This window comes from Anas acuta, chromosome 1 (assembly GCF_963932015.1).
Source record: "Anas acuta chromosome 1, bAnaAcu1.1, whole genome shotgun sequence".
NCBI lineage: Eukaryota > Metazoa > Chordata > Aves > Anseriformes > Anatidae > Anas > Anas acuta.
Genome location: NC_088979.1, coordinates 61,284,952 through 61,306,096, shown reverse-complemented (window position 1 = coordinate 61,306,096; position 21,145 = coordinate 61,284,952). Strand labels below are relative to the sequence as shown.

General features: G+C 39.8%; 1 protein-coding gene across 3 annotated transcripts in view; it reads left to right on the top strand.

The window, feature by feature from the left end:
- Nucleotides 1-925, top strand: part of MYO16 (myosin XVI) — a 370,616-nt gene extending 369,691 nt beyond the window's left edge. For all 3 annotated transcript variants that reach the window (XM_068678649.1, XM_068678640.1, XM_068678659.1), the window contains one exon: nucleotides 48-925. In XM_068678649.1, coding sequence (XP_068534750.1) covers nucleotides 48-281 — 234 coding nt within the window. In that variant the 3' untranslated portion in view covers nucleotides 282-925. The remainder of the gene's footprint in view (nucleotides 1-47) is intronic.
- The last annotated feature ends 20,220 nt before the right edge of the window (nucleotides 926-21,145 follow it).

Genomic DNA, 21,145 nt, shown 5'->3' with positions numbered 1-21,145 from the left:
AAGAAAATTAACTTTATCTACCCTTATTATTTCCTTCTCACTAACAGGTTATTCATCAGCTTAGACTTTCAGAGAATGAGAGTGTGGCTCTGCAAGAGCTTCTGGACTGGAGGAGAAAGCTGTGTGAAGAGAGAGAAGACTGGCCGCAAATCTTGCACAACACTGAGCAAAGAATCACAGCCCCACCTCCACCCCCTTGTAAAAAACCAACGCTGCTGAAGAAGGTGGAGGATACCTCCTGCAACAGACTGTCTTCAGGAATATGGGACACCACCATGTGATTTGGCTGTGTGTGTTTGCAGACAGTTAGGAGCGAAACCATCTAATGACTTCAATCTGCACAATCAGCAAGTTTCCTTCCCTCCACAGAGTGTGCAGGGATTTTTTACAAGCACTCATTCAAGAGCACAGGATAGAGGAGCTATTTAGATCTGTCATGTGTGTGTGTACATGTGTGTGTTTGTCTTTTTGATATATATACACACACATATACATATATGTGCCCATCTGTGAGTATATATATGTATGTGTATGTGTATATATATATGGAGACAAACTGCACTATAAGTACTTTAAAAGTACAAGCCAGTCACTTAGAGCTCTCCCGTGGACAATGAAGAAACTATGTCAAGCAAATGATGACAGGGAGAAGTGACTGACAGGCATTTTAGAGAGATCAGGAAGTCTGTGTGCACACTGTACAGCTGTTTTATATAGTATAAAAATATGATGTTTCTTGTTCCCTAATGAATGGTTTTATTATATTACATGTATACATATATATATTTCTTTGTAGATGTCTGTGTTCTATTGGAGTTGCAAACCTGAAGTTTATTTACATGTTTATTACCGGTGTTTTATAACTTTATGCAATTGGTGCTGTCGTTCTTTCTTCAAAATACAGGTAATAAATTCAATACTCACATTTTTCTTTCATAGTTTATCTTTAACAACATTCCAGACTGTTTCAACACTGTGTTTTTTGTTCAGAACTGGCAAAGTCCTTTCTGAAGTCCAGTCCTGAAATTCTTGCAAAGCCCCTATTTACAAGTGTTGTTTAAAGGTTTTCACACTCAAGTATTAGAGAGCATGAATTTCTTTCTGTGGACTTGTGTTTCTGAATGGGTGAACTGTGAATTCTGTAGTTACATCTCAAATCCTATTTCATTCTAGGTTATGTAAAATAATGAGGCACTCATTTAAATTATAAGTATGGTTTGAAATTCACACCTGATTATGCATAAGGTCAGGTGTCAGTGGAAAGATACATAATGGTAATGAGGTATGGAAATAGGGCTATGATTTACTTTTAAAAGCCAAAAGGCTTCACGGAGATGGGTATATCAAAAGATTGTGTCCTTATACTGGTACAGTGATGCATTTATACCTCAAATTTCATGTAATGAAATGGTTTCAGAAATTGAAGCATCCTACTTGGAGAACATGAGTTCTGAACAGGAATGTTAATTTATGAAAAACACGCTGCTGGAAACTTGTTAGCTACTGCTCAGCAGTCTTTGAAATACTGCTTTGCCACTAAAAGGAGTAATTTATATACATACACGGGTATTTTGTCAGAGGCCACTTAAATTCTTGTAGTATGTAGAACCCGTGTGAAACACTCTTCTTGGCTGTTTGCCCCATTCCTATTTGGATTCAGGAAAAAGTGCTTGTAATTTTGCAAGTGGATGTAAAACTAATATTTTAAAATGTAAGTGAGGTTTATGGAAGTGATCTCACCCTTGGTTAGAAGTTGTTGGGAAGGGATAACAACGTGCAAAAAGCAATCCTGTTCTTGTTTGTTTGTTTGTTTTTACAGGGGAAGCAGCAAAACTCAAATTATTCCCATGAGAAATGTAGGCAAAATTAAACACCTTCTCTTGGTGGATATTAAAACAGACATTTTGAGTGAACAAGGAAGGGAGACAACAGGTTAACTCTTAAATTAATGATGTGCTGATTGGTCTCTGATACTTAGGGGTAAATATCACTTAGCACAGAATTTTACCTTTTTACCACTCTGTTGGCAGAAGTCCTCTCTGTAAGGCTACCCACTAAGAGAGGATGGAGAAGCAGGGATTCTGCCTTCAGCTAATGTCAATGGCAAGATCAAAGGGCCACTGTGAGGTGATGTAGGAAACTGCTCTCACCTGCTGAACGTTATGTCAGGATGGGGCTTAGCCTGGAAGAGTTCTGGTTTTGCCTTTTTTCTCAGGTAACGAGGGACATGCAGAAATCCCTGTGTAAAAGCAGAAGGCTTGCATTGGATGCAAGTAAGCTAATTAACCTGACATTACTACTTATGGCTTCCAGGATGCAAGTTGCTATCTCTGTGTAGCCCAGCATTGCCGTATGCAGCCAAAACAGCATCGTCTACCCACCTAGCTCCGATATCCCGACCTCAGTGCGCTAGGAGAAGCAGATGTGCCTGCAGTCTTACTGCTCCTCAGACAGGTCTGGCAAATAGCCCTCTCATAAGCTCTACTACCACACTGCTGACTCTAATGTCCCCACTGGATGGCTTGGTGACTGCTGGCAATCAATCCAGAGCAGCATGGAGGTTTAGGACAAATGGTAGAAACTGACTGAGAAGCTGGTTTAGATCATGTCAAGATCCTTGCTGCTGCAAAGAGCTTGCCACCAGTCACCAAGCCAGCTATTTGCAAGGTAGGCTTTTGTACCTCCAGACTACGGTATTATCAGTGCTGCATTTGTAACATGGGAGTATCCAGAGGGCAGAGAATACATTTGTCAAATGGAGTTTAAAATGTGACTATGCACATCATGCTACTTGCAATCCTTACTAAAAGCTGTCTTAGAACGGGGACCAGCTTCAGCTGCAGGACCACAGGTGGGGTTTAAGGAATCTCTTTGCTATTTCAAAGTGTGCATTGTATCTCGTTACAGCAGCATGAGCCAAGTGTGGAAAAAGGTAGCTAGATTTGCTGGCGGTTTCATCAGTACAGTTACACAGGAGAAGCTGGTACAAACCTGATGCAGGCAGCCTTGATTCTCCAAAGGGCAAAGCACATCATGACTCCCTGTGCAGAAGGCCTTTGTTCTCTTGCAAACTTGGGTAAGGAATGCATTTTCCTGGGGCTTTTCCTTACAGCATATAATCACAGTGCAATATGACAAACTCAATAGCAGAAGATGAGACTTTTTTTTTTTTTTTTTCCAATTTTGTTATTAATTTCAGGATATGTAATAGCCAACTTTTTACATGGGAGGATTTTTCAGGATATTCAATTAAAATATAGTACTTTAGGAAAAGTATTTGTGTTAAAACATGTTTAAAATATTTCTGTAATGGCAGCAAGACACTCCAGAGTGTGACTTATGATGTCATAACTCACACCTCGTGTGTTCATTGGTCCCTTGGCCTTTGGCCTCATGCCTAACAATGCAGTTGGTAGGGAATTATTACACCATAATTCACACCCTACTGTGTCTTATTGCTTAAATAACCGTACCCCCAGAGGTGTCTTAAAACTACCATTAAAGTTTATATTGTGTATCAAAATGTGTTTACAGGGCTGGGAAAATATACTATTGATATTTTGAAATGTTGAGAAGTAGTTTTAGTAAACTGTACAGTGCTTGTAAATTAATCTCCCCAGTGGAGTATGTGCCAGCCAATTACAGTATTTCTTGAGTATATGAAGTCCTCTCTTGCACATTAAAAAATAGCTTAGGCAAAAAAAAAAAAAAAAAAAAAAGCCTTATGAATTTAATATTCTAAAGGGAAAGATTAAACTCTATGAACATGCTAATGCCCTTAATATCCAATGAGCAATCTAAAATGTATTTATATTTGCAATAAAGCAATTTCAGGAAGCTGGGGTTATCATCAGATAATCGCTCCTCCACATTGTGCCTTATTGCTTAATTTTTAATATGTGAAACAAACAAAACTTATAACAAATCAGCCTCTCAGTATAAGGTAAGAAGAATCAGATATGTTTTACATTATAAAAATGGAATTCTAAAACCATATTAAGACACAATAAAATAAAAATGAAAAACAAAACAAAAACCAACAGCTGTTGGCATGAGAAATTTTTAAAGCTTGTAAATCTTACTTGTTACTCCTGAAATAGCACTTCATGTTTTTTGGTTGTTGTTCTTGCATTCCTATTGCAGATTATAAGCAGATCCTTACTTTTTAAAACTTGATTTAGACATTCAGAGAAGTACACGCACCAATATTTTACGAAAGACCTGTGTACAGCATGAAGTGGTTAACCTTTTAAAACTTCATATTGTTTACAAAACAATAGTATGGTTGTTGAATAAGTGAATTAAATCTCCCTTTTTGCCAGTGATCCTTTTTATTCCGTCTAAAAGGTTGAATTATTTTCATTAATAACTTTATTACATTGCAGGTCCTTTGTGTGGGGGACAAAGAATTTCATTAACTTGCTAAGAAAGCATAATAGATTGTAGCATAGTTCTAAAGTGATAGTATTAGCCATATTCATTGTAGTTTTTAATTCTGCTCTGTAGTACTGAGATCCCTCGTAATCACATTATTCCTATTGCTATAAAGACTGCTAATATCTGAAATGCTCTGAGGAACCTAAAATAAGTTTTTGCCATTCACTTGTTAAATAATAAATGCAATTAAACTCTGTACAAGTCATTTTTCCAGAATGGTATTAAACATTTCATGGCTTTGTGTTCTAAATATATATATATTTAAAAGAAAACATAACCTGAGCATAACTCTTTCACAGTATCTGAACAGAACACGGTAGCATATAAAGAAGTGCTTTTCTTCCAGTTTTTGCTGTTCTCTGTGTGCTCAGGATTTTCATTTTCAGAAGAAATAAATAAATCCCTGTGCTGATATATATTGTGCCTGTGAGAACTAGATCATTAGCAAAGGCTGTCTGTCTTTTCACCTGTGGTTTGACCCCTTCTCTGATGGCAAGAATATATGCTGAATCATAGACATTGCTGAGAAATGTCTTAGGCAGAAATTTTGTCAAGTCAAAAAGGATTTTTGAGGATTTTTTTATTTATTATGATAAACAAAATCATCATTTTGAATTAGCTAGAAGTATTTAATTCAATCTGAAATAGCTTGTTTTGGTTCTTATATATGTATATAAAATCCCCCTTTAGCCCTTTCTTCTTTCCTTTCCTGTCAACTTCTTACATGAATTTTAAAATATAATTTTATAATTAAAAAAGGAAAGAAAAAAGTTTTTTTTTAAAAAAAGGTGTTAAAGGAAATTATAGCAAAAATGGGTTATTTTTTTAATGAAATAAATTATTTTAAAAATGCCAAAATAGAATATTTCAAGATTTTCAAAATGTTTTTCACCTTTTCTCTTCCAGCTGTTTGCTGAATGCACTCTGATTTTACACGTAATTACTCCCAGACATCGTTCTTCATAAATCCACTCCTCTCTGAAAAGGCCATGCTAATGTATATATGTTTTGAGATGCAAGAGAACTGAGGCGCTTAGGAGCATAAATGGGGAAAACTTGACAAGCACAGCTATATTGCCATCATAGCAATGTTAATGTGACAGCCGTTAGACAAAGCCGATGCCCGCACAGTTTTAATCAGGGTTTTAAGCCCTTCTCCTTCTACATGGATGTGCACTCACCTGTATCCTGATATGCATTAGACTCCAGAAAGAAGAGGGCTGAATCTGTCTGTCATCCTCTTCCAAAGAGGGGGGAAAAGTGTACTCCAGGCTCTTTCTAATTATTAAGTAATATAAATTACTTTAATGTTTCTGAAAACAGGGATTAGAATGAAACTTGTTCACTGTACAGATATATTTCTACCACTAAGTTAAAAAGTGGTGGCAATGAATGTCCATGCAAAATGAAATATATGAAATTAATGGTTATGGATGTATAGCTCCTCTGTCTCGCAACGTAGTAAAACATGGTCAGGAGAATACTCCAAAAAATAGGGGAGCTTCTTTTGCATCCTTTCAGAAAGATGCCACCACATAGATCTTCTGAATGAAAACCACTTTTAGCTGTTTTTTGTGCAGACCCTCCACAATAGCCACAATAGTTTGAGCCTCACAAATCAGATAGGCAAGGGGATGTCTAGTGCTTAAATGTGGATAGCACAGGAGATCTGTGCTTTGTGGAAGACAGTCTGAGATGCTTGGAAATCTCTAGGCACTGTGACCTTCCTCATGGTTCTGAGCAACAGCCTGAAGCTATAAATTACAGTTCTGCATTTCAACAAGTCCTGATATCTAGTGCTTTTGTGAATCTAATCCCCCATCAGTTTGTGCAGTGAAGAGTTACCTTGAATAAAAATTACTTCTCTAATAATCTTCATTTATTACATTTTAGTAACTGGAAATCTGTATTTACTGAAGTCTAGTGTTTGCTGATACAGCACAAAAGTCTGTAATGTGAACTTATAATTAAAAAATGACACTGAACAAAAAAACAAATAACATTTTTAAAGGAGAAAAAAAAAAGTTAATATTAAAACAAATGCATTTGATGTCTTCTAAGTCCATGCTAGGACCTGGGTTCCCTAAGCCTAGAGTTACCATAAATAAATGGCTAAATATCACAGCATTAAAGATTAAAGCAGTCACCCCAAAGTAGCTCTCTTCTATAGTCATTAAGCATGAGCAATTCCCAAGTTCAGCCATCATGTAGGTTTTGTCTCCTGAGGTTATAACAGCTAGACCTCAGCTTCTCTGAGGTTGGAAGGGGGTTCTATTTAGTTGCCAGAAGGCACAATGATTGATGCTTTACATCAGTTCCTACAAAAGTTCCTACTTTTCTATACCAGCTATCATTACCTTAAATATTCTGCAGCAGGCTTATTTGTTTGAGACACTGATTTGTACTTGGAGAACTTGGGGTTAAATGTTAAGTTTCAGAGTTTTGGAAATATTCAGTTTAATTCAGGATTAGTCCTCAGCTGATTTTTAATGCCTACAGATTATTTACTTATTTCTGTGTATCTATATATATACAAGTCATGAGTGAATATCCAGATAAGATTTGGCAAGACAAAATAATAATAATTTTTAAAAAATCAATAATAGATGGCAAATGCTCACATCTAGTTCTTTATTTAATCGCTGTATAGGATCAAAAGGCTACATCCTGGTGAGAATTTGGATCCTGAAAGGGAATTAATATAAGTTCTCCCTTTTAAGTGCCTTTTCCTTGTAAAGGTGTATAGGACTGAGCTGGGGTTCTGTAGTGCCTGTTCCAGGCTTCCATTTTTGACACCATCTGAAATTTCTCAGGGAGGAAGAAGGACTATAGTTTGGGCAGGAAAGGAGAGGATCTCAGTATCTTGGAATCGTTGTGCATTATAATGGGCATATCACTGCGCACAGGAGGAGCTGGAAGGAAGAGAGACTCCATCTTCCCATGATGTATGAAAATTTCTGAGACCTCACTATACGTTTTTCCAGAGTTTACCAAACCTCCATGGTCCTCATCTACTAAATCACTGGGACACTGTTTAAGAGAAGCAATACCTAACCTTTGAGAGTGAGAGTACAGACAGGTTTCAGGGCCAGTATTCTTGAAAATAGTCCCAGGTAAAGTAAAGTCCTAGGCAGGGACAAATAAATCCTTGAAGTGAACAAATAACTTGGGATTAGCAATTGCCATCTAGAAATTGTGGAGGGTGTGAACAATTATAAAGATGAAAACGATGAAAATATTGGAAAACGGAGGAAGAAAGAAGCCAGATTTCTACAAAGCTAGTAAGCTTTTTTTTAGAGAATCATAGTATCAAAAATGGTTTATGTTGGAAGGGACCTTAAAGATCATCTAGTTCCAACCCCCCTGCCATGGGTAGGGACACCTCCCACCAGATCAGGTTGCTCAAAGCCCCATCCAACCTGATCTTGAACACTTCCAGGGAAGGGGCATCCACAGCTTCTCTGGGCAACCTGTTTCAGTGCCTCACCACCCTTTAAGTGAAGACTTTCTTCCCTATATCTAATCTAAACCTATCCTCTTTTAGTTTAAAGCCATTCCCTCTTGTCCTATCACAGCACTCCCTGAGAAGGAGTCCCTCCCCAGCTTTCCTGTAGGTCCCAGTTAGTTACTGAAAGGCCGCTGTAAGGTCTCCCTGGAGCCTTCTCTTCTCCAGTCTGAACAACCCCAACTCCCTCAGCCTGTCTTCATAGGAGAGGTGCTCCAGCCCCTGATCATCTTTGTGGCTCTCCTCTGGACTCATTCTTCTACGTCCATGTATTTCTTTTGCTGGGGGCCCCAGAACTGAACGCAGGGCTCCAGATGTCGTGGTTCCGCTCGAGTGGGCAGCCGAGCTCCACCATAGCCGCTCTCTCATTCCCCCTCCTCAAAGAGGAATGGGGAGAAAATATGTGAAAAGGCCTCAAAGGTTGAGATAAGGATGAGAAAATCACACAGTAATTATTGTAACGGGCAAAACAGACTCGGCATACGGAGATAGTAAGATTTATTGCTCATTACTAACAAGCTAGAGAAGTGATAAACAAAGGAAAGAAACCAAAAGCACCTTTTCCCGCCCCCCCCCCCCCATCCACCCTCTTCCACCTCCTCCCCCCAAGTGGCGCAGGGGAACGGGGGAATGGGGGTTATGGTCAGTCTACAGCGCTTCTTCTCTGCCGCTCCTTCTCGGTCACTCTCGTCCCCTGTGCTGTGGGGCCCCACCCACGGGACACAGTCCTTGATGAACTGATCCGGCGTGGGCTTCCCACAGGCAGCAGCTCTTCTGGAGGTGCTCCAGATATGGGTCTGTACCATGGGGTCAATCCCTCAGGAGAAAACTGCTCCAACCTGGCTCCCCCACGGGCAGCAGCTCCTGCCAGGTCACCTGCTCCTGCGTGGTCTCCTCTCCACGGGCTGCAGGTCCGGCCTGGAATCTGCTCCGGCAGGGGTCTTCCACAGGTGTCAGCCTTCGTCGGTGCAGGGCCACCTGCTCCACCGTGGTCTCCTCCACGGGCTGCAGCGTGGAACCCTGCTCCACCGTGGTACTCCATGGGCTGCAGGGGGACATCCTGCTTCACCATGGTCCTCACCACAGGCCGCAGGGGGCTTCTTCTCCGGTGCCTGGAGCACGTCTCCCCCTCCTTCTTCATTGACCTTGGCACCTGCAGGGCTGTTCCTTACTCCTCTCACTCTCCCAGCTGCTGTGTGGCGCAGCATTTTTTTCCCTGTCTTAAATATGCTCTCACAGAGGAGCAAAACAACATCGCTTACTGGCTTGGCTCTGGAAAACAATGGGGCCCTTACCAAACATGAGGCAGCTTCTAGATCCTTCTCACAGAAACCATCCCTATGGCCCCCTGTTACTAAAACCTTGCCACGTAAACCCACTACAGTTCTCACAAATCACCTCCCTTGACCTGCTGGCTACACTGCTTTGGATGCCGCCCAGGATGCGGTTGGCTTTCTGGGTTGCAAGTGCACTTTTCTGGCTCATGTTGAGCTTCCCATCAACCAACACCAGGTCCTTCTTCTAAGGACTGCTGTTAATCCATTCTCCGCCCAGCTTGTATTTGTGCTTGGGATTGCTCTAACTCGGGTGCAGGACCTTACACTTAGCCTTGTTGAAACTCTTGAGGTTTGCACAAGCTCACCTCTCAAGCTTGTCAAGATCCCTCTGGATGACATCCCTTCCCTCCAGCATGCCAACCACACCACACAGCTCGATGTCATTGGCAAACTTGCTGAGGGTGCACTCGATCCCACTGTCCATATCACTGACAAAGATATTAAACTACACTGACCCCTGGGGAACACCTCTTGTTACTGATCTCCACTTGGACATTGAACTGTTGGCTGCAACTCTTCGAGTGCAACCATCCAGCCAATTCCTTATCCACCAAGTGGCCCATCAAATCCATGTCTCCCCAATTTAGAGACAAGGATGTCATGAAGGACAGTGTCAAATGCTTTGCACAAGTCCAGGCAGATGATGTCAGTTGCTCTTCCTCTATCTACCAGTGCTGTAACCCCATGGTAGATGGCCATCAGATGCGCCAGGCAAATTTTATATCTTTTTTTTTTTTTTTTTTTAATATTTTATATTTATCTATTCTAATACTAGGCTATATATAAATGTATAACAAGCACCTAGAGGAAAAGTTCATATGAGGTTCCCAAATACATTATGTATCAGTCCAGCACACTTTCTTGTTTAATAAGGTAACCAACCAGGCAGATAACATTAAAAGCCTTATTAACATTACAAGAGAGCTTGACTACTGGGTTGCTTTATTTATTGTCCAATCACATCCTTTAAACAAACTGAGGAAATGAGGGCTGTCATACAGTAATCTAGCTTGGGAAAGACATCTGGAGGATCAGTTCTCTAAGCCTGACAGCTGCGCTTCTGTTAGTAGAAGCCAGTGTGGGGTTGGCTTTCGTTGCCACAAAGGCATGCTACTGAACCATGTTCAACTTCTTGTCCCAAAGGACCATCATCACATCCTTTCTGCAAGTTTGCTTCCTTTCCAGTCTGCCCCCAGCCCATACTGCTGCATGGAGGTTTTTCATTAAAGATGCAAAACCTAAGTTTGTTTTTAACTATGTTAAATTTCTGCCATCCCATTCCTCTGGTCTGTCAGCATCCACTGAACAGCAACCCCATGCTCCAGTACTTCACTCCAGAGTACTAACTCCCCCTCATCCCAGCATGTATGCAGAATTTTCTGTCATTCACACATTTCATTATTCTTCTTGTCATTAATTAAGGCTATTTGATCCAGTATTAATCTTGGAAGAATACTGCTATTTGACTGCCAACTGTTTTGTGTGTGTGTGTGTGTGCTGTTGTCACATGCTTTAAAACCAACAGTCCAGCCAATTATTTACCTGCTTTGTAGTTCACCTATCCAAATTGTATCTCATCAGTTTGGCTATAGGTTGCTGTGCTAGACAGATGGTTGAAAACTAGTTCTCAAAAAGTAATCACTGGAAGACTGGAAAGAAAGAAATATACTATGTAGGATCACATCTTAGCAAGCATCTGAGACCCTCTTCTGCTCCAAATATTTCTTACCAGTATGGATGACTGAGCAGAAAGGACTTGTATTAAATTAAGGATGGCACTAGACTTGAATGAACTTGCAGAAATGCTGGAGCAGAATCCAAAATAATCATATAAAAACTGCAAAAGGTTCTGAAATCATTAAAAAAAAAGCTAAAAGCCATTAAAAAAGTATCAGTTGTGGAAGGAGACATGCACAACTGCAAAAGAGAGAACAACTGTCTTTGCATTTTCTCCCACTGTGCAAGAAAATAAGTGGAGTGGGGAGAAGCATGGCCACAGTCTCTGAGACAATATGGCTTAAAGACTCACAGCACTTAAAACAGGAAGGGTGAACTTCATTTCAAGACAACCATGCTTAAGCAACTGTGATGGTCTGTATGTAAGGTGCTGAGCTGGTGTAAGCTGTGTTATGGAGCACACAACATGAAACCTATTGCATTGTCATAATTGTGGCATCACACAGATATGTAATTTGTGAACACGTATCTGTGTACACTTGCATGCGTCTTTCTCAGTATCTGTGTTTGTATATTTAACATGTGCTCCTTAATAGATATGCCTATAAATAAACCTTGTATAGGAATACCTGAGATCTCAATTCAACTTTGACAAAGAGTCTGCAAATGCTATTCCACCATATGGCTTCATTAAGTTAGAAATGTCCTCCCTTCCCTCTACAACTCATGAATGGAATGTACTTGAGGAATTCCATGCATGGATTTTACTTAGAGAAATAATACCTCCCACAACTTTTCATACTATAAAATAAAAAATGGATGGAAGTTCTTTTAGGAGATAAAGCAAAATTTAGTTCCATTTTGGTACAGAGAACATATTTAAGGTACCACTGTACAAGTAGTTTCACAAGACCATGGCAGCTGAAAATGAGGAAATGAGTGATTTTGTCTCTACCTTTCAGTGTTGCTTTGATTAGAGAAATAAAATTTTCATTTAATACATTTCAGTTACAAATAGTGAGCTACTTAAATTACATAATGACAAGGAAAAAGGTCTTGAAATTGCCCAGATCCAGGAGTTATGTTTTTACTCCAGATACCGCTTTTAAAAGATCTGTTTTGTGTTGTGCAACTCTGACAGGAAGATACCACATTTAAAATAAGATAAGGTAAGCCTCTGTAATAATTCAGCTTTTAAGGTCTGTGAGATTGCTAGCTAAGGGTGAGCTGTGATAGCTCTCTAGCAGGTGATGAAGCCATGCACTCATTTCTCCACAGCATTTCAAAGGGCCAACAAGTTGTAGCAAAAGTGCTCACAGTCGAAGAATTTAATGTTGTCCCATGTATAGAAGATAAAAGACATGCTGCTGCTTTCACAAATGTTCTTCTGAATGATAAATGGTTACTTAATAGATATGAGAATGTCTCTCACCTTTACTGAGATAAGTTTTTCTTGAAGAGGCTACTTCACTATCAGACAGAAGTGGGAACCACCACAGAAAATCTTTCCCACAGCTTGTCAGGGTCAAGTGACTAGCTCTGAGAACTCATTATGGCCTCTAATAAAAGAACTGCTCTTGTTTCTAATCACAGAACCTAATAAAGAACAATTCCTAATTTAAACACATGTAAACACATAGAGGAATATAAAACCCACAAGTTATGACCCCGGAGCACTTGCAACAGGAAGGGGTCACTCAGACACATGGAAGTTTCTGATTTCAATTTGATCATTGACCTCAATATTAGCAAACTTTGTGCAAAACGTGCCCTGAAAACTTCTGTAGACAAGGTGCTTGTGGTTTTGGATGTTTTGCATTTTCCCCTGATTAAAAGGTAAAAGTCAATGAAATAATCCAGTTTAAGACATCAAACATTAAAAGGTAGTGAAGTGCAGATGTGAAATGTTGAGCAATCAGTTTCAGTGCAGATAAAGATGCAGTGAAAGTCTTTTTGCTGTAGAATGTGTAAGACAGGGCTAAATATTACCTCTGAAGGATAGTTTGGCGGTGACAGGCGCATTCTTGTTTGATAGAACTGTTCATTCCATGTATTTAATTATACCTGCTCTTTTTAATTATGAAAAAGAGTTTAGCTACTTTTTGTACTACTAAACAGTCAACACATTAAAACAAAACAAATCAAAACAAAACAAACAAATAAAACAAACAAAAAACCTGCGTATTCATTTTTCCAGTTGTGCTTCACTGTTGTTTTACTTCAGCTCAGTTGGATCACTGAGACTTTCTGCAGTGAAAATTAAGACAGCTACTGATCAGCAATTTGTTCTTCAAAAACTTAAATCCACATACATTTGGTAAGGTAGGCTTATCCAACTCTGGCTTGGGTAAAACTCCTTTTATGATTGAGTAACATTATGATTATACTCCTTTTATGTTTGGGTAACACTCCTTTTATTTAGCAATAATCTGATGCAAGACAACTTCTGTCTCTCATTTGTATCCAATCTCCTTTTCAGGTAGAAGCACTTCTACTTCGACTATTCTATTTCCTAGTGTAACAATAAAGCATCCACTGCAAGCATTTTTGAGGCATCTATTGAGCATGCTTGGCACTTCAGATTTCAATATAACAGACATAGTTCCTGCAGCAAACATTAGTAATTTCACAGCTCTGTGAATGTTAATGCAACACATCATGATCCTAAGCCGTGTGGTTAGAATGAAATATCTTTTCTAGCCACGCAGACCTGTATGCACTCTCACAATCATCATGTTTAGAAGATGCAGAGTTTTAGCCCAATCAGGTTCTAACTATTAAGATGTATCTTCACCTCTAGATTACTTGCAATCTTTAAAAAGAAGCTCCATTAGCGCCCTAAGGGAACAGTATACTATGAAATAAGGATAGAATAATATTAACCACAAAGTCCCAGTGGTTTGTTAGATGCAAACAAATAGGCAAGCAAACAAATAAAAGCATCTTGGAACCTTTCTGCTTTCATTTTCTTATCACTTCCCATTCAAGTGGAAGTTTTGGCCTTTTAGTATCAGTATAAAATGGAGTTGAAGACATATTTCTACTTCATTATGTGCAGGAAAAAAAAAAAAAAGAAAGAAAGAAAGGATTGTACAATAGAGAACTATTTTCCATCTCTCATGTGGATTTGGTCATTATTTACTGGAGGCTGTTTTGTAACACAATGACCATCTGTCAGTAAGCACTGAAAACACTCAATCATGCTGGCTGTTATTGTTAAAATGCCACAATTGGTGACTGCTGTGAAGGATTAATAGATTTTTTTGCTCTAAGAACAATTACATATTTAGAAGGCCAAATGAGCTCTCATTGGCATCAGTATAAATCCAGAGCTACTCCACTGGAATCCAGGTATCATCTCTAGATTTATACCAGGGTAGCAGATGTCAGACTTTGACCCAGACCTTTAATATGAGTATATCAGGGAAGGACTTTATTTTGAAATGGGTATTTTTTAAAATGTCTGTGATTGAAAAACAACAACAACAACAACAACCAGAAAAAACAAAAACACATTTACTTTTCTTCCCACATGGAAGGGATAGCTTAGAATTACGTTCAGCTATTCTGTAGAAAGGTACACATCCTTTGTTCTGGTCATTGCTGTTTGAGAGGTTCAATCTGTAGTCGCATTAATGAAGCTTTTCTTTTTAAATTTGCATTGCACTTATTTTGCATTGCACACTTGGGCAGGAGTCTAGATGCTCAAACTAACCACCAGCCACAGTAGCAGACCCCAGGATTACAACTGGGTGTAATTCTGCACAAACCTGTGTAATTAAACCCTTTGGGGAAAGTCTGCAACAAGGTTTGTTCAGATGTAGCCATGTGACCATAAGTACATCATTAACATTTTTTTTTTTTAATATATAAAGGGAAGTGGTGCCCTCAGGGTGGCAGAGTGAGCAAGAAATATGGCCTATACATTGAAGGTCATTTTCTATACAGGTGTGGGAAAACATTTCTTAATAAAAAAAATTCTCTCTGCATATCATTTATTATGACCATGGGCTATAATTACTTAGCCTATTAAAATGCTTGAATCTGTTAATGATTTAGCCAGTAAGTATTTCAACTTGAAGGAGGCAAAAGGAGGGAGTGATGAGGGGAATCTGGTCTTGAAAGAAGCCAAATGTCTTCAAGAAGTCTTTGGAAACTTTCAAAACCTTTTGGTTTTATTAACCACAGAGGAGCTTGGGGGTGCTCAGAATTTCACATGCAAGGCTCTGGCATGCGGTGGAGCTGGTCCTTATGGCTGTTACCTCAGGACCCTCATTGCCTTGTTAAATCCCATCTCTCTTTGTATTCCTACTTATCTTTGGCACCTTGCTGCCAAATGCTACGTGGCACTCACACTAAAAACATGCAAGCTGCATGCAAGCAGCTTAAGACTCCCCACTATGTCATAAATCCCTAGTTCCCCATCACATGTATGAGAAAGTAAGCAAGGGGTATGTGTAGCAGGGATCAGGAAAGAGTGTCCCAGCACGCAGCATGGCAGGAAGGGCAGAGCTCTGCAAGTTCCTTCTTTCCCTGCCTATGTGACCACTGTGGAGTGGAAGGAGGAGAAAGGAAGCAGGTTAAGATGCTTCTGCAATGTGGCCTGATTAAACCACACTCATTGGAATTGCATCTGCCTATACTAAGAAGATGGAAAGAAATGTATCTAGAAGAACAACGAGAAGAATTTTCTTTGAAACCTTTTACTTGCAGATCTACCCAACTTAGAATCAAAGGCTCATTTGGTTTGGAAAAAACATTTAAGATCATCAAGCCCAACCATTCCCCTAACACTACAAGTCCACTGCATAAGCCATGTCCCTCAGTGCCACATCCACACATCTCCCAAATACTTCCAGGGATGGCAATTCCACCACCTTGCTGGGCTGCCTATTCCAATGTCTAACTACCTTTTATATGAAGAAATTCTTTCTGACATCTAATCTAAACCTCCCCTGGAGCAACTTGAGGCCATTGCCTCACATCCTATTGCTTACCACCTGAAGAAAGCAAGTAACACCCTGCTTGCTACAGCCTCCTTTCAGGCATTTGCAGGGAGTGATGTGTCTTTCTGTCTCCTCTTTTCAAGATTACACAACCTCATTTCCCTCAGTTGCTTCTCATAAGTATTGTTTTCCAGTCCATTCACCAGTTTTGTTGCTCTTCTCTGAACACATTACAGCAACTCAGTGTTGTCCTTGTAGATACGGGCCCAAATCTGAACACAGTACTTGAGATGCAGTCTCACAAGTGCTGAGTACAGGAGGATAATAAATTCCTCAGTCCTGCTGGCCACACCATTTGTGATGCAGGCCAGGATGCCATTGGCCTTCTTGGCCACCTGGACACACTGTTGGCACACATTCAGCTGGCTGCCGACCAGTACCCCCAGATCCTTTGCTGTTGGGCAGCTTTCCAGCCACTCTTCCCTGAGCTTATTATCACTGCATTGGGTTGTTGCAACCCAAGTGTAGCACCCAGCATTTATCCTTGAATATCATGTGATAGGACATGGCCATCAATCCAGCCTAGCCAGATCCCCCTACAGGGCCCTCCTACTCTTAAGCAGATCCCATCTATTGTGTCATCTGAAGACTTACTGAAGGTGCACTCATTCCCCTCACTGGTATCACTGATAAAGATATTAAGCAGAACTGGCCCCGGTGCTGAGCCCTGGGGAACACCACTTGTGACTGGCTGCCAACCAGATTGAAGTCAATTCACAACAACCCTTCGGGCTCAGCCATCCAGACAGGTTTTTTTTGCCCAGGAAGCAGTGCATCTGTCCAAGCAATGAGCAGCCAGTTTCTCCGGGAGAAGGCAGTGGAAAGCAGTATCAAATGTCTTGCTAAAGTCCAAGTTAAAAACTCCCACAGCCTTTCCCTTGCCCGCTAAGCAGGGCATCTTCTCTTAGAAGGAGATTCAGTCAGGACCTGTCTTTTATAAACCCATGTTGACTGTGTCTGCCCAACCATAAACAAAGATTTTCTGAAAATAACTTTATTCCCCCCCCCCAAGAAAGCATGATAGCCACTCTCCCAAAGAGCCACCAGGTGTCATTTTTGCAGCTATATGCAACTTACCTTCCCTTACAATTTAAACCTTTACTCTTTTGATTGCCTGTTCTTACCAAAGGACGGCAAGATATGGGCTGAATAGGCCTGGAGAGATCACTTAATCAGTTTACATGACGAATGGTCCCTTTGCTTGACTTCTTTTCCAGTCTGTGATCTTTCTGTGAACTGTTGATAATTTCTCCAAACCTGTATATCACTTGCAGTTGTTTACTAGCAATTTTTCTAAACAAATTGTATCCTGGGGCAGTCAAGCTCCATGGTCAGTCATTCTTGGCCTTCTGTGTCTGGTCCCCTAGGTCATGAGGGATTGCTTCAGTTTCCCACTCAGAAGACATAAGCTTTATAAACAGACACATGCTTGATTACATTGACAGGCTTTGACTCATACGCTAATAGAAAGCTAGGAGCATGGGCAGAGCAATTCTGCAGCCATACAGAAGGCAAAGACAATTTTATCAGCCAGCTGGCCTCAGGTGCCATACTCTTTCACCTCAAGTATGATGATAATTCACAGAGTCTTAAGAAGTAGAATTTAGGAAAATATTGATCAATGAACAAGCCCCAAAGAGGTTCCAAATAAATTGTGCTATATCTGCTCACTTGCATAAATATTACCATCAAATTCTTACATGAATACTATCTGCTAAAATAACCCATGAGATGTATTTTTTTTGTGTACTTGTCATGCGATACTTAATCTGAAAACAGTGAGGCTGATGAGCCATCTTAGGTCAAGTTGTGACACTGTATGACATTTAGCTTTTGTGATATGATGAGGTAATGTGACATGACATGAGCATATGCCACAAACCAAAGGTCAGAACAGATTTAAATGGATACACCTGCTTTCAGCCTGGCCAGTCACTGTCAATTTGTAAAAAGGGCTTCCAGACCAGCACATATTTCTGACAACAACGGATGGTCATAAAGTAGATGTATGAATTCACTGGCAGCTAAGCTTACCAGCTACTTACCCATAACACCTTTTTATTTAATGGAAATGGATTAATGGAAATGGATTAAAAACATTTTTTCTCCTCAGAAGCTTTACTTATCTGTGTGTTTAATTTTGGGTAGCTGCCCGGGCCAGATTCAGAGAGGCCATATCTACACTGAAGGGCAGAATACCCCTCCCTTGACATCCTCTTTTGTCTCGTGCAGGAAATAGAGTACCACACTAAATTAATATATTGTCTCTATGGGTATGGCCTGAAGGGTCACTTATGCTGTGCTGTGTCCCCTCAGTGATACCCTCCTTCACCCAGTCGTAACCCTCATTCATTTTGGGAAATTGTTGAAACTTGCTGTCAGTGTCTTTCTTCTGTGCCTGAATATTCTTTGACTGAAGACAATAGCCTAGGCAAGAAAAGCAGATGATATGTGCCCAGATTCAGTTTCAGGGATGCAGAAGCTGGCAGGCACTTTCACATCCCAAAATACAGGCAGAGGCAAAAGGACTTAACAAAAATGGGACTTACACAGAACATATGGGCATCCAAGTCCAAAGCTGTGATCCTGCTCAGCTGCTTGAATTTTGCTAAATTCCATTTCAATATTTCAGCTTAAAGTTTCCCAAATACATTGAGTAACACCTCAGTTCATGCACAGCCCTGCTCAAGTCTTGGCAAATGGGAACAATATTCTCCATCAGCAATTACAAAACACAGCTGGACCTTGGCATACATGTCCAGTGCAAACTCAGCGATGTTCCAAATGCAAGGGATAAGGCTATTCACAGTGTTGTAAAGTATGAGGTTGGAGGTCAGCAAGCCTGATCTTCCTTTCCTGTACTGAGTCAAGACCAGTAGGATTTGCTATCTGTATATCGTCACTGACAGATGAGGTGACCTGCTGTCACATGCTGCCAGTAGAAGAAATTCTGCTACAACTCTAATTCCCCTTTCCACTGTTACATCCTTCAAAAACGGATGTTTTCCTGGTGCCCAAATAATTACTTTGTATTGAAAATGAAGTTGATTTCCTACTGTATTTCCTTGTTACAGAGGTTGGCTGCTTATTTTCCACTTCATAATGCATTTTATATATCATGCTATCATGTTGAGATCTTACTGTGGTGATAGGATTAGAGCGAGAGGGAGAGAAAGAGAAACCAGAAAGAAAGAATGTTTCACAAATGCATCTTGCAAGAAATTTTCATGATTTGCATGCTTCATCACAGTGACCAAAACTACTGAATGTACAAATGTACTATAGCATTTTAAAGCCAGCTCTCAGTATATTCCCACTGAAATCAACAGATACCTTTGTGGATCTGGATGTCAAGTGTGATTCCTCTCACTTAACTGCCTAACACTTAGATGAGGACTTCAAGTGTTTGCATTATCTGGGAGGTAAGCACAGTTGGAAATAAATTAATTTTACCTGCCTTAGACATCCAGTGTTTTCTGTCCACATCAAAATGAGATTGGTCAACTGGATTAGATTAGATACTGAATTTTTAGATGTTAGATGTGAGGAGAAGCTAATCCCAGCCCAAGCAAGTTAGTCAAAATATTTTGCGAATCAATACTTCTCAGTTATTGGGAAAAAAAAGGGCAGCATTCTCAGTGCTCTCTCTCCCCAAATTGTAGAGAGATGTATCATCATATCTTCTAAATTTACTCATTATTTCTAATTTTTTACTTCTAATTCTAAAATCATCCTGACTTTGACAGTAAAGTAAATGAAACTTCAAAATCTATAAAATAACATCAAAGAAAGAAGAGATGTTTTCGTTATGCCAGTGGGTTGTTTTTATCTTATAATTTGTTTTTAATTATCTTGCTTCTGAAATTTGGAGCTCCAGTTCCTAAAAAGATCTGAACACTACCTCATTTTCTACTTTTTGTCCACTCGTCTGATCCAGGTTTGCACACAGACGTTGTTCTTGACGTAAAATGGGTTATAGCAGTTAGAACAATTTGATCACGATCACCTGGAGATATTAGGTATCAAAGTAGGAGTTAGGTGAATAAATAAAAATGCATTTGCTCACCAGGTGTTAGTGTCTACCCTAATGAATTTTAACTGGGATTTTGGTTAAACCCTAGGTGTGGTCTGAATTTAAGTTCCACTCTGTTGAGAAGAAATGTTTCTCTTTTTTCATGCTTCCATAGCTCCACTCTGACATATGGCCAAACGTGAAAGAGACTTGAAACAGGCCTAAAAAGTGATTTTTATATTCATTATTGATAATTATTCTTTCAGTTATTTGATTGTTCTTTTGATAGTTTTACCTCTCAGAAATAAATTTGTTTTAAGTGGCTTCTCTGCTTGTTTTTATTTAATTATGGCATAAATGATAAATGTGCTGCATGGCACATTCTCAGAGGAGAAAGCTGCAAATCATGGAAACTCATATCGAGAATGCTTTAAATAAGGACACCATTCTCAGGGTTAAGTATTAGAGAGATGAGTCAAAACTGGTTTTATTTTCCTCTCTATAATCAATGCAAACTTAATTGGATTCAGTATAAGCCTTTTTTTTTTTTTTTTTAATCGATTTTTTTGTTATTGTTCCTATTTGACTGCTGGTTTTCTAGCACATCCCAGGCTTTTTGGATATTATTTTCTCCATATGCTTTTTTGGCTTCTTCCCATTCAGCTGCCTCTGAATTCTTTTTAATAAAAAAGTAATTACAGACAAGATATTTCATCTAATTTTATAAACACACTTACTTCTGCAAACCAGCAGAATGGTCACCGGATTTGTGTTACCCTGTTCCCCTTAAAAAGACCCTCCAGGGTCAAACAGGGCTATGTGGTGCATTCGTATGCATGAATTGTACAGATGAAGGCCACTTCAATCATCAACACCATCATCAAAGAGCCTTTAATGAGCACTCAGGTTATATGAAAAAGAAACCACTTGTCAGCTAAGGTCTATCTTGACTAAACAGTTACTTTTTTAAGTACCCATGACCAGATTCTCCCCAGGAAACCCGAGTGATGCTCAGGTACATGCTCAGTCTTCATCTAGCCAAATGTCTGCACCGTGGTCTTCCAGTACGGATTGTGCACACTCTGAAGTATGGAGTTAAGACGTACTGCTGCCCTGGCCACTTGCTGCCCACCTGCTGGCTGCCTCATGAGAGTTCACTTGCTGCCTTGTC